The sequence below is a fragment of the Cuculus canorus genome, chromosome 5, assembly GCF_017976375.1.
Source record: "Cuculus canorus isolate bCucCan1 chromosome 5, bCucCan1.pri, whole genome shotgun sequence".
NCBI lineage: Eukaryota > Metazoa > Chordata > Aves > Cuculiformes > Cuculidae > Cuculus > Cuculus canorus.
Genome location: NC_071405.1, coordinates 67,483,479 through 67,498,148, shown reverse-complemented (window position 1 = coordinate 67,498,148; position 14,670 = coordinate 67,483,479). Strand labels below are relative to the sequence as shown.

Sequence of the window (14,670 nt, the reverse complement as noted above, 5' to 3'; positions counted from 1 at the left end):
ATCAACATTCACAGTGAAATCCATGGTGACAGTAGCTTTTATTCCCTTGTCTTACTGACCAAAATGCTACCTGGTCTATGGAGCAGAGACCACGACCAGTACTGAACACTACAACCACTGGAATACGAAGATCTATTCAGTATGACCTAAAGAGTCTGAAAACAAACCAGCTTCAATTAAAGTGCAAAACGTCTCTGTGCCTTTCAACATGGTTTAATGTAAATGTAATACTGATAACTAAACTTTCCTTTAAATTGCCCATTATTTTAACATATCTTGCTTCTCAAATTAAATCTCTGTCTTTACTAGGCACCAATCCATAGCTATCTGTCAGTAACTCAGAACAGGATGGACCACATGAGCTGCTGTTTCTAAGATGCTTCCTCTTTTCTTTACAATTTCCTCTGAAAGATCTTATTTACTGAAAATAGAGAAAGAAACTCATATTTTAGGTTTATCTTTTTTTTTTAATATAATTAATGCACCTAAACCATGCCCCAAATCACAAAGATAGGATTTGAATAGATAGTATGTGTTCATTCATTCTAATATTACTGATTTTACTGAGCCCTAGGATATTTCTGATATTTAAGAGGATATTCGATTATTTACTGTGAAACAAACAGCTAATAAAGCCTTAGGGCATCTACTAGCTGCTTTCTAAAACATAGTCTTCGTGAACTCTTGTGTTTATACCTCCCTGGTTGTTATCACTGCTGGTATGCTGATCTTCAGAAATAGAATCAAACAAACTTGACAAGATTATTCACTGATGATGCTGGATTTCAAATGACAGTGCATCATAAAATGAAAAAAACCCACATATGCTTTAATTAAAAAGTAAGCAGTATCTACAAAGTAAATTCACACAATGGGACCTATTAAGAACCACATTAACGTAGATCTTGATGTGTAAGTATTAAAAAGCAATTATAACATGCTCAACAGACACTAACAGGAAGACTGAAAAGCAATTATCAACATGCTTATTTGGGGATAACAAAAAGATTGGTCAGGTGATATGGACAGTTGTCTTCCTGGAAAGTAACAAACAGGGAATGCCGTATTCATGGGGAAAGGGACGACCACCTATTTAAAAAGAAAAAGCCCACTCACAAAAGCTGTGATGGAGGCATTCTAGATTAATTATCCCACATAAGCTTTCACTATTATGATGTACCAGAAAGAAATGAAGTCATTACTGGGTAAACAAGAAATGAATAAGGAAAGGAGCACCATATCCACAGAATGGGATTCCCACTCAAAATGATGGAACCAGGCAACTCACCGAAGCATTTTGAGCTCCTGGGCAGCCTTCAGAATTATCTCATGCTGTCTTTGGCTAAGGACCATCACTCCTCCCAAGGACTGGTCAGAGTCCAGGTTTGAATCCGACCCCAGCATATCAGAGGAATGTGAAGGTGGAGGAAGGGATGAATCTGAATGATCATCCAAAGACCGCAGTCTGTCTCCATCATCTGGATACCACCTATCTGACAACCGTTCCCTCTCCCAGTCATTCCTTTCAGGAAGGTAGTCTTGCTTCTCCCGCCATGTGTCATATCTCTCTGGATACTCTCGAATCCTCAGCTCCCCCCTGTCTCGGAGGTCTCTGTCATAATGGTCTCTGTTCCTATCATCTCTCCATCTGTCTTCACGGTATCTGTCCAGAGGTGGAAGAGGTGGTAGTGGTGGTAGAGGGGGGATATCCAGGTCATGATTCCCCATTTCTCGGTCACCCATAGGTCTCATGTCCCAGTCTCTGTCCCATTCCCTGTCTAAATCTTGATCATAAATGTCTGAAGATCTTCCAGTTCTATCTAGATCTCTCTCTAATTCCCTCTCTCTTGGCCTTTTCCAGTCATCCCACCATGAATCTTGTCTGTCATGATCAGATGATAAAGGAGGTAGTGGTGGCAAGGGAGATAATGGAGGCAATGAATGGTGGGATTGCAACCTGTCATCTCTGTCATACACTTCTACAGAATCATCCTGGTAATCAGAGCTGTGATCTCTCCAGTATCGTTCTCTTTCCCAGTCATCCAATCGCTCATGCTCCATAGAAGGGTCATCTTGACTATCTAAAGGAAATTGCTCCTGCATTCTATCATCTTCGTGACCCCAAGAACCCCTGAGTGTCTCATCTCGATGGTACGGAGGTAATTTGTCAGGGTCATCTCCTAGGTGAATGGGTTTATTTATGTTGCCTGTTTCAGATCTTCCTGCTTCCCTTTCCCGGCTACCTGCTCTTCTCATAGGACCCCTCTCCCGGCTACCTGCCTGTCTGATAAGGACCCTCTCCCGGCTACCTGCCCGCCTGACAGGGACCCTCTCCCGGCTACCTGCCCTTCGCATGGGTTCCCTCTCCCGGCTACCTGCCCTTCGCATGGGCTCCCTCTCCCGGCTACCTGCCCGCCTGACTGGGCCTCTCTCCCGGCTACCAGCTCGTCCCCTGTCTCGGCTGCCTGTCCGTCCAGCTAGCTCTCTGTCTCGGCTAGAGAATAGCCTCTCATGGCTATCTGATCGTCCACCCAGTCCTCTCTCTCGGCTGCTAGATCGTCCGTCTGGCATCCTCTCCCTGCTGCCTGACCGCCTATCTGGCATCCTCTCCCTGCTGCCTGCTCTCCTGAACATCCCCCTGCCACGGATGGATGCCTGCCTAGCCTGCCCCCTGCCTCTGTATACATATCCTCTGCCACGGCCATCGTCCATCCTGCCCATTCCCCGGCCATGGCTATCGTCCATCCTGCCCATTCCCCACCCACCGTCCATCCTTCCCATCCCTCGACCACCATCCATCCTTCCCATTCCTCGGCCACCATCCATCCTTCCCATCCCCCTGCCACGGCCCATTCCCCAGCCACGGCCATCCCCTTGCCCTCTGCCACGGCCATCACCCAGTCTGCCCTGGCCCCTTCCTCTGCTTACTGGTCCCCTGCCTCTATCTTCATGCATAAATGTCCCTTTCCCTCTGCTTTCTGTTCCAGGCAGGCCCTGGGTGCCATCTGAATCAATCAACTGACCATCTGATGAATCCAAATCCTGATTTCCTGTTACAGAGGTTACTTCATCGCTTGTTCTTGTGATACCTGACTCCAAAGCTACAGCATTACTAGAATGGGATGTTGAGTTCTGGTTCTGAATAGGCGGAGTAGGTGCTTTGGACTCCTCTGCTTGCTGGTTAGGATCATGTGAACTCCATGTCCACTTTTTAGGAGGGTCTGAAACAGTTTCTTTGACTTCAGGTTTGGATGGCTCCTGTTCAGTGTTTGTCAGGTCCTCATTTGGCTCAATGGAACCTGTACTCTGTGCATCAGAAGTCGACTGCGTTCTGCTTACAGTTTGCTGATTGCCAGCTATGTCTGTAAAAGGTTCTTTGTTTTCTGACTGTGAGTCTGTCTGTGACTGCTGCTGCTGCCCCAAGTGAGGCCTGGGCCCCCTCCACCGTGGACCACTAGGTCGGGAACCATGTCCATGTGATGCATTTGTTGAAGTATAAAATTGTGCTGCTGGTCCTCGTGGAATAGTCCCCCATCTACTCGAAGACTGTCCGTCTGTATTCTGTCGGTCAAAACGTGACCTGTATCCTTCTGAGCGCTGAGAATCAAAACGATGCCCTCTCTGCCTTGAGCCTTCAAACTTGTCATATCCTCTTCCTCGAGGACCATCAAATCTATAGATGACATAACGGCAATTTTATTCAAATGAACACATCAAATTAAAATCCTCTAAAAGTGTATTTCATCCCCCCCAAAAGTCACTTCTAACTGATGAATCCTAGTGTGCCTTAGGATCAATCCCTACTGAACCAGTGCAGAAGCACAGAGACAATTCTGCAATTCAATATTGTCCTCTGAAGACCAGTTTAAGCCACCTGCAGGTTATGTAACCCTAAAAGAATATAATAACCCTGAAAGAATAAAATACAGCCTAAATATCTCAGGACAGAAATCTAACTGATAAAAAAAGCTGGCAAACTTGTTTGAAAAAATCCTTTCAACTTCTGCTTAACGGAAGTTTTGTTGCAATCAACAACGCTTGTTGATCTTTTGTTTTGATAGCATATAACAAGCCTACTTTACCATAGTGATGATGCCACCTAGAAAAATCTTTAAACATAGATCCTTTCAGAAAATACAACAAACTGATACTGCCCAGTTCCATGCAAGATAATATACCTAAACCAAATCAGGTTTTATTGCATCACTTTTTAAATTCCTTTTGCGAGCAGCTACAACTGCTATTCCTTGAATATAAGGAAATAGGTCAAGCAAACTAATTCAGAATAATTCATGCAGTCATATATAACAAGGCTATCTAGTAAAAGAATCCAATCTTTAAGCGTATGCTCAAATGCTGATTTACATAATAGATTAGAACAAATCAAATTCATTTTACACAAAACAGAGAACTTGTGTCTGAAGTCAAGTTGCTTGGATATTTGAGATTCTCAGTTGTGTCTCACTGGATGGGGTCTCTAAGGCCAAGGCGCAGCTGGAGCTTAACTTGGCAATGGACACAAGGGTATGTCAGCCAGAAAAGGAAAAGTCAAAATAAATGTAACCACCCTGATGAACACCATTGGCAAACTGGTAACAACAGATGAGAAGGCTGAAATAGTCAACAACTTTTTTTTGCCTCAGTCTTCACTGAGGCAAGTTTGCAGATGACACCAAGCTGAGTGGTGTGACTGACATGCCTGATGGATAGGATGCCATCCAGAGGGATCTGGACAAGCTGGAAAAGTAGGCCCATGTGAACCTTATGATGTTCAACAAGACCAAGTACAAGGTCCTGCATCTGAGCTAGGGCAATCCCTGGTATCCATACAGGCTGGGGATGAAGGGATTGAGAGCAGTCCTGCTGAGAATCACTGGTGGATGAAAAGCTGGACATGAGCTGGCAATGTGTGCTTGCAGGGCAGAAAGCCAACTATGTCCTGGGCTGCATTATAAGTACACAGATTTGTGGGAAAGCTTTGATAAAACCCTAGAATGGTCATAAATCACAATATAGGAAGGTACAAAGGTTACAGTGTTAATTAAATATTCTAAGTATGCTCAAAACCAGAGCACCTAGACATTTTTGATAGCCTGTCATCGCAAATCACTGAGCTCTAAACCAACACCCACAAAAGACATGCACTAGCAAATAACGAAAATTGTGTGCAGAACTGTACATAGAACAAATTCCAGGACCAGAAACAACACTTTAAAGAACATTAGGAGGTAGAAAGTTATTCAAGGTTATAAGAATTCATCTACATCACTAGCAATTCATGACTGATCACTTCCAACACAAAGAGAAGGAAAATAAACATAAAGATACAATTGCAAATTCTAGCAGAGTATGTAAGGATAGAAACAATTTAACAGAACATTGTTCTTTGATTCAGTAGGCATTGCATCAACCTGTCTTGAAATAATGACCAGAAAGAACAGATGTTGTTTTTGCAACCTGATATCATGTCAAATATGAAAGGAAAAACACTCCAAAACCAAGATCTTGGATTAAACCATATACCAGGTATAAAATCACATAAAAGATGCATAATGCTGGCTATTAGAGTAGCTTTATGTTAAGGCAGCAGGCCATTCAGCTAGAACAGATCCATAGAATCACAGAATCATTACGGCTGGAAAAGACCTCCAAGATCATCAAATCCAGCTGTCAGCTCACCACCACCATGCCTACCATATCATGTCCCAAGTGCCACATCCACACATTTTTTGAACACCTCCAGGGATGGAGACTCTACCACTTCCCTGGGCAGCCTGTTCCAATACTTGACCATAATAATAAATAGCATCTAAATTGCCAGTAATTAGCTACATTAGTATATTTAACTGAATAATTACCTGAATACTTCCCCGAATCCCTTTCAGAATGCCTATATTAAAGTGCTACTATATACAGGAAGACCTTAAAAACAATTATTCAACATTTTTGCTTTAGATTTTCTTAAATTGTGTTTCAAGTACCACACACAAAGTGCTAGGAATTTAGACCACTTTTCATATACTATCACTCCTTCAAGGGTGAGTTGCCATCTTCTAAGGACAGAAAAGATGCATCCCCTCTTTTCATAAAAGGGATATTGTCTCTGGGATTGGAAAGGGTGCGAGGGGCCCAAGTATTTTACCAGAATAAAAAGCATTCTTGTCTAGACAATGCTCAGGTCAATGGCCTCTATCAATCTTTGCTTTAATAACATAAATACAGAGCACGGTGTATATACATTAAAAATACAGCCTCCACCAAACAAGCACACTTCACACAACCTCTGTAAGATTTGACAGTAAGACATACGTTTCATTTTTTAATACATCACTAGAAGTCTTGTAGCCTGGAATACGCAGAAATCAACAAAAACATCCTTACCTAGGGCCTCTGGGGCCTTCAAAACGTGCTGATCTGGGGGGATCTGGAAGCAATCCACCTGACCTCACTGGTTTATCCTGCATGGTAGGTGCATGTGTTGAAGACACTGCAGAGGCAGCTTTCAGTTCCCCGCATCCTTGCTCAGACGAAACAGAGCCAGTTTGTTTACCAAGATGAACTTGAGACTTTCCGTGGTCCGAAGAGCCAAAGGACGAACTTACTTGAGAATGATAAGGTGAATAGACAGTCGAACTACCTATTTTTGATGCATAGGTACCAGGAGTGGGAAGCAGAGCTGGCCTTGGTGTCTCAGTAGATTGACTGCTTTGAGAACTGGATCCTGAAGGGACAGAGGAATTGGGTAACTGAGAAACAGAAGAGAGAGGCGGGGGGACCAGTGGTGGAGTAGTTGAAAGTAAATTTGGAGGCATAATAGGAATGCCACCTTGACTGGTTTGAGAATATGGAACAAATGGAGGAGGCAGCGAAACATTTGCAGGATACTGATTCTTCAGATTTTGTAGTGAGCTCACTTTCTCCTGTAGATGGGACTGAGTGACCTTCATCTGTTCATCCCATGCCTTCCATTGCTTCTCATACTCTTGAAGCTGGTCTTTGTGAGGGTAGGTTTGAAGCTGATGCTGCCACTGTTGGTTCATTGATCGTTCCCAATCTTTATGAAGCTGCTGGAACTGTTTTTGCTGTGCCTCATAATGCCGCAGCTGCATCTCCACTGACATTGTCTGCAACGAGAACATACGAATAGCTTCAAAATACCACCTGGGATATTTTCAGAGCCACATTTCAGTATTACTTGCAATATCACAACTTCTGACTTGGGCACAAGCTTGAGGAAGAACTACATTGCAACAAGTGCAAACACCAACTGTGAAGTCTAAAGTCATTATGACAATTTACACATTTTATGACTAGAGGGCATTTATGTATAAAAGGCTGGTTTCTTATTTGGCTATTTTTTTTTTAAGCAGGACAGTCAACGAAAGCTATACTCAAAGGGCTCCAAGCTGTATTATTATTGGATGCTAACAATGGCTAAAAGCCCAAATCAGCCGTTACCATTTCAATATATACAGTAAGTGGTTGTTCCTCAAGGTTTCAGTTTCCGCTATTAATCTGTTCAGAGTTGCTTCAGCTGACAGCAATTATTTTTCTCTAAGCCTCTGCCAAATCTTTTAATTTGTACAATGAAGCTTCTTTCAAGGAGGTACTGTCTTTCATTATGTGTAGATACAGGTCCTAATATACATGGCCTCATCTTATCTGAAATTTTTAGCGTTCACACTCGGAGACATTTTTTTTAAAACAAACAGACAGCTCAAGCTGCAAAGCAATGTTAATGTACAGGCTCCACCAAGCCAGTAAAAGCTGACTCAACTCTCTAATACATAGTGAATTTCTACTTAAAAGTTTAAAGATTGCAAGACTGATATAATTAGCCAAACTTGTTATTAATACTTTTTATTTTATTCCACCAAGTCAAAAATAACATGTGACAGTGATTTTCGTAACTACCTTAACTGCAGATTTTTGGCATCTATGTTTACTTCATCATTGTACATACTTATTTTTGTACTATGCAATATTGTAAAAAAGAACAGCTATTGAATTTAAATGCAATCATGTTTACTTGACCTTTCTTCTGAACTGGTTCTCCAGCAGTAAAACACTCAAAGCTGAGTAAACTCAGTATTGTGTTCAGCTTAGCTCCTGTATCACTCAGGTATATCTCAAAAATCTTATGACAAGTGTAAATGCTTGTATTTCTCATCCTCCTAAAGCTTCATCACCATCTGTCAGTTCCTTTTTCACTCTGAAGTTGAGTGACAGTAAGAAAAAGGGATATAGAATTCTACCCAAGCAGAAAAAATAGCAAGACAAACGAGCCAATCATAACAAATTATTCAACTATTTGTTTTTCAGCACATCATGAGTGTTAAGTCACCCAGGAAGTATATTAAGCACTATCTCCTTAGCATTTCACCTGTAAATGTGGAGGCTGTTGCATGATCTGTTGATACTGCTGTACTATCTGCTGCAGCTGGGCATGCTTCTGCATTATTCGCTGATACTGAAACCCAACCCGGTGCTGGGGATGCTGCTGCCATTGAGCTGCTGCCGCTTGCAATTGCTGCAGTCTCAAATCTTCCTCAGGGTCATCGGGAGGTTCAATATTGAGCTAGAGAAAAAGGCAAACACTTTAAATAAAGGAAAGCTCCCTCTGTCAGATGAAAAACCACTTGGTCTCTATCCAGTTTACAGGAACTTTCTCAGTGGTTGTTATTTTATCACTCTCTATTTCAGTGTTCTTGCCATCCACCACTTCTGGAAGGCTAACTTTTATTTAATTTATTCTTAATGTGAACAGTCTGATGTAAACGTTAGGCTGATGGCAACACACAGAAACTACCCAGAGAAAGAGATTAATGCAGATCTGTCATCTGTTACTAACAGAAAACACGAGACAACAGTTCTTTTTCATGATGAAGTAAAGTAACTGCAAGTGCATTATTTTTGCCACTTGGTAAGAACTCACACACTCTAAGCTGACGTGGAGCACAAGCTGCAGGGTCATCTACCACCCCACAGTGATCTGTCCAAACACCAATCACGACCTCCATCCATCATATAGTAACTGTTATTAAGCATGCCGACAAACATAATATGCCATGCAAAGTTCTCGGCTTATAGACAAACTATAACACACAGAGAGTAGGGGAGTCAGAACTGACAAACTGCCACAGAGGAATTACGAAATAGTGTCTTAAAGATAGCATTCCTCATCTAACAAATACTTGGTTTTACACTCAGGTATCACAAATCGTTTCCAATAGACAAAAATGACAACGTTGGGGAAGGTGTGAGTGAGTCAAGCTTGAACTTGCTTGGTGCATGTGTAGGTGACATAAAGTCTATAAACAAGCAGTATATTTTCATTTTTTTAATTGGTGCAGCCTAAGCAAATATTCTTTTAAGATTGCTTTACCATATTTAGTTATTGTTATATGGTATACATGCGAATTTGACGGTATTGTTTTCCTATTTCTTCGTCCCATCTAGCACAACAAATGAGTGGCATCGTTTTACAAAGCATACCTGAGTTTCAGTGGATGTAAGAGAAGACTCATCTTCTTTGGAAGCTGGAGGCAGGGGTTCATTAAGTGGAGGAGGTTCAGACTGCTGAGTTGAAGCACTTATTTTCCCTTCTTCAGACTTTGCTCTCTGCTCAGATGCATCTATCACCACTGAACCTTTCATTTGCTGCTGTCCCTGAGCGTGGGCTTTCGCCCTTTGCTGCAGGCTAAGCAGGTGCTGCTGGTACCAGTACTGCTGCTGTTCCTACAACAGACAGACATCTTCTAAGACAGCTTTCATGGGAAACACTACGAAAATAGTTCATGATAGCCGTGGGGAGCATACTCTATACAAGTTTTTAAACCTGTTTTGAGGGAAAACTCACTTGATCATCAACTGTACTGTAATGGATGTCAGAAGACTGAATCGAAATTCAGAAACCACTATGTGAGGCATAGTACCTGCAGCAGAATTTATTTCCTGCTTCAGAAAACTTACTGTTAAAGAGAACAATAACTAGAAGCAGAAAGATGGCCAATAACAAGCCAAATTACTACAGATGTGATTAGTACCATATTTACTATTTTCAGTGCTTTTTATTCCTGGAAACTACAGTTACTTATTATAAGATCAACTTGGGTAAAATGAAGGAAAAATGGAGTATGAGTAAAGAAGCAGTAAAGAGAAACAGAAGGAAATGTACAAAAAAGATGATGAGGAAGAACAGAGAAGGCAGAACAAGTAGAGTGAAAAGAAATTGTGATGGAGATATTGGAACAAAGGCTGAGGAAAGGAAAAAGAACAATCAGAACCAAGATACTCTGAGGATTATTTATCATCTGAATTCTCATTAATTCTGATTCATTCAGCAGCTGAAGAGGTAAATAGATATGGCACCCAAAAATTACCCATTTAAGAAGTAAACTAAGAAGTGATGAACCCTTCAGCATCAAATAATTCAGGTAGAATTACAGCAGATGACACTAGCTTCAAAGCACTGCAAGCTGTCACCAACATAAAGAACAAAAGACTATAGGTATCTCAACACTTAAGTAGTAGTGCATCTTAAAAGAGCTAGGAATAGGAAATGACAATTCTGTATCTCTTCCAATATAAGAAATATTAAGCATCAACTCGGATTAGCAGGACACAGACTTAAAACACATGAGAGGCAGCTTTTCGCCTGACATGTCCCTGTCAGAGACTACTGCAAGGACTAAAATTTTGTGAATTCCAGACACAGCTCCATAAGCTCACAGAAGAAAAATCTACAGATTTTAAAAATAAAGACAGCAGTCACAGCTAAGGCAGCTCCTATATTTTCAGGAAATATCACTATACACTTAATTTTTAAGTTATTCTCTTAGCACCTGCTCTTAGTCACTGTCAAAGATAGAAAGATAAAATACAGTACTTCTGTCTGACCTGGCGCAACCATTCTTATGCTTTCATATCAACTCCACCACCTCTGAGGACATGTGACTGCTCTACATCTTTTATATCCTCTGTTCTTCCCTTCCATCCAAGTACATGCACTTGTTGCATTGTACAAGGAACACTGAAACCAGCACTATCAGCTCCCAGGGCACACTCCAAAATACTACTTCACATTTAATTTAGGTGACCCTAGGCCACAACTTTACACCTATTTTGGGGGACACAGTCCTTTTCTGGTAAAGACAGCAAAAGAATGGTTTAGCACCCTTTATGAAACAAAGGAAGGATTTTAAAGAGTGCAGCAGTCTGTTGAAAGGTGACAAGGTAAAGCTAAGGTAGCTTTAACAGATGTAGACAAATGCATATTTAGGGGTACAGAGGCACCCACACATAGTTGATTACTATTGTAAATAAAAAGCAGCATACAGTATCCAAATATCAGATGAAGCATTAGTGAAATATCACAGATATTTTAACAGGACTTGACAAAAGACACATCTAATTGTAGAGAAACACAAGAATTCTGCAATTTAATCCAACTGTACACCCACATAAGAAACTACACTAAACTCACAATACTGTCAAGATAAGATCTGCATCTTATCTTTAGACAGGAAAGGGAAATAATAAAACAATAACTCATGGCAACTTGCGTAATATTTTCTACAAGAGAAAATCACTGATCTATTTCGCTGCAGCCACTGTTACTGTGGGATGAGAACAGGAAAAATTGTTTTCAAGTATCAGTTTAAACAAAGGCTTAATAGGATCTTATAAAGAACAAATTAAGTATTTATCTACACAGCTTCTAAGATCATTACTAAGAAAGCATCAATATGCCTTGATTTTCCTGTTGAGTAAAGACTTGTTCCTCAATCCCTCTCATTTTAACAGCCTAAGATAGCCAAAATTCTATCAGTTACAACAAATTTATGACCAGCAAAACTCCATATCCCTTTTGAATTAACACCCAATTGTGCACAACAGCAAACAAACTACCCAAGATAGAATTTGTTTGTATGAATACTCATAAACCAGACAACGTAAACTCCAGCAGTATTCTGGTTCTTCTGTGTGTGCACCACAATAATGCATTACTTGTGACTCTTCTGAAAATGAGAGAGCGGTTGAGGAACAATTCAATAACATTAATGAAATTTCAGGCTACGTAAGGGGGGAGGAATTACACTTTTACTCGATCTCGAGTTCAATAATCTAAGTCAGCAAGCAGCCTCAACACAGAATTATCATTGCTTCTCTACACCTGATTTTTCAAGGTTTTGAGTCTGTAATTAAAAGATGTAATTAATCCCACTTCTATCACTATAAAGATCAACTAGTACTGTCCAAAACCTCTGTAAAATAAATTAATGAACTGAAGGCATCACTTTTCAAGACAGTGATTAGATATACGGCACAAACTTAAGAATTATACATTCCCGAACATACTTTGGTATTGGTATGAAATTTAACGGATACAGCTGAAAAGGTGTGCTAACGACTATCGAATTCCATGTGCCACAACAGGATTTTTGCAAACTTAGCTTCAAATCAGACTCCTAAGATCAATCTGCCAAGCTCAGATAGCTTTTAAACTTAACATCAATTTAAAGCACACACTTCAGCTTTATTGCTGCAGCTGGATCTCTACAAGCCGACCCTAAAACCGTGCAAAAGCCTACGTGAATGTGAGTGACATATACATCGCTGAGGACCTCAACAGGCGTCTCTTTGTGCACACTTAACCTTAAGCAACTGGATTGTCCCTAACTTAACACATACGAATGATCATATCAAGTTCACTGGAGCTGTTCACGTCTTGGAAGTGAAGCCTGTGAACACTTTGCTGGCATTTTGGCCCTACTGTACACATAAAAAGTACGCAGCATTCACAATATTTTTCACCTTAAAAGACGTATATTCTGATATTTCCCTTGAGCGCCCCATACAATTTTATGCTGGAAGAAAGATCAAGCACATGTAGCACAAAAGGTGTAAGTCAGTCTAAGTGAAGAACTATGCACTATGTACTATTCTGTACTATGACAGAAACATTTTTGAAGCTCTAATTATGTGTGTGGCAAGATTAAAACAGTCACAACTGTACACCCATCAAAATCGACAACTGAAACACGACCCCATGAGAATACTAAATGAAGAAACTACTAAAGACCAGAGGCACTCATCCTGTAACGTGCAATAAGCAAGCAGGCTGCTGTGTCTCACAATAAGCCGTATGAAGTCAACAGAGGTTTGCTGCAGGTCTCCCACATGTTGCACTTTGGAAAACAGTTTTCCAGAGACCAACAGGCCGTCCAAGCAAATTCAATTCAGCCAGGAGTTAAGACTTTCCCCTAAAGAACTCACGCTCTCAAAGAATGGTTATTTGTTACATCACAACGACCACCAAGGGATAAAGAAACGTTTACAGAGCCTCCGAACTTCCAAATCCTTTATAGCCTTGTGCGAATACAGCCGGGTTCACGTACTACCCTTACCGGGAACCCTTCGCAACACCGGCAGCGGTGATGCCCGGCGCCCCCGCTTACCTGGGGAGTCATGGTGGAGGGGTCGGGCTGCTCGCCGCCACCGGCTTCCTTGGCGGCCCCCGGCGCGGCCTCGGGCTGGGACAAGGGCGTCTGGGGCGGGGGGAAATGGGCCTGCGAGGGCTTGGCCGGCGGAGGGACGGAGGGGGGCATGCCGGGCTGAGCCGGCTGGGAGGGGGAGGCCTGCGAGGAGAGCAGGTAGGGCTGGGGCTGCGGCAGGTAGCCCTGGGCCGGCAGGTACGGCTGGGAGGCGGCGGCCGGCGGGGGCTCCAGGTAGGCGGGCGGCGGCTCGGAGAAGGCGGGGGGCGGCTGCGAGGGCTGCGCCCGGGGCAGGTAGGGCTGCAGCGGCGGGGACTGCGCCGGGGGCGGCTGCGCCGGGAACGGCTCGGCTGGGGGCGGCAGGAAGGCCGGGCCGGGTGGCGGGTAAGGCGGGACGGCCTGCGGGGACTGCGGCGGCGACGAAAGCTCCATGTCCATGGGCACCGGCTCGGCGGGGCCCGGCTCGCCCCAGTCCCCGCGACCGCCCGGCGCCTCCTGCCCGTCGCGCTCCCGGGCGGCGGGCGGCTTGCGGCCGGGCTCCCGGTGGGCGAATTGCTTCTGGTAGCTGCGGGCGGGCGGCGGCGCGGGCGGCGGCGGCTGCTGCCACTCGGCGAAGGACCCGGGCAGCGGCGGCGGCGGCAGCCCCGGTGGCGGCGGCCCCGGCGGCGGCGGTCCCAGCAGCACGGACTGCAGCTGCTTCTGGTGCATCTGCTGGAGCTGCTGCAGCTGCGCCAGGTGCTGCTCCTGCAGGCTCAGGAACCCCGATGTGCCGGCGGGCGGCGGCGGCGGGGCGGGCGCGGGGCCCGGCGGCGGGTAGCCGGGCATCGGCATCGGCGGGACGGCGGGGGGCGGCACGTTGGGGGGCGGCATGGGCAGCGGCGGCGGCGGGATGGAGGCGGGCGGCGGCGGGTAGTGCCCCGCCGCCCCGTAGAGGCCCCAGGCCGGGTACATGGCGGGGCCGGGCGGCGGAGGCCGCGGCACTGGCGGCCCTCGGCGCGTGCGGCCCTCGGCGCCTGCGCGGAGCCGCGCCGCCCTCCCGGGCAGTCGAACGCGAGCGGGGCGCTAGAGCGGCGCCGGAGGGCGCGCGCCGCCTGGCGGCCACCGCCGTTACTGCCGGCGGGAGGGAGCACAGAGAGGGGCGGAGGCGCTAGAGCGCCGCCCTCCCGGGCAGTCG

At 44.3% G+C, this 14,670-nt stretch overlaps 1 protein-coding gene across 4 annotated transcripts in view; it reads right to left on the bottom strand.

Moving 5' to 3' along the window:
- Window positions 1–14,511, bottom strand: part of YLPM1 (YLP motif containing 1) — a 33,228-nt gene extending 18,717 nt beyond the window's left edge. For 2 of the 4 annotated variants that reach the window (XM_054066894.1, XM_054066895.1), the window contains exons 1-5: window positions 13,461–14,511; window positions 9,496–9,738; window positions 8,384–8,578; window positions 6,382–7,124; window positions 1,289–3,673 (exon numbers count right to left, since the gene is read on the bottom strand). In XM_054066894.1, the coding sequence (XP_053922869.1) occupies window positions 1,289–3,673; window positions 6,382–7,124; window positions 8,384–8,578; window positions 9,496–9,738; window positions 13,461–14,447 (4,553 nt within the window). In that variant the 5' untranslated portion in view covers window positions 14,448–14,511. The remainder of the gene's footprint in view (window positions 1–1,288; window positions 3,674–6,381; window positions 7,125–8,383; window positions 8,579–9,495; window positions 9,739–13,460) is intronic. The other 2 variants (XM_054066891.1, XM_054066892.1) reach the window with 1 other exon arrangement.
- Window positions 14,512–14,670: the final 159 nt, after the last annotated feature.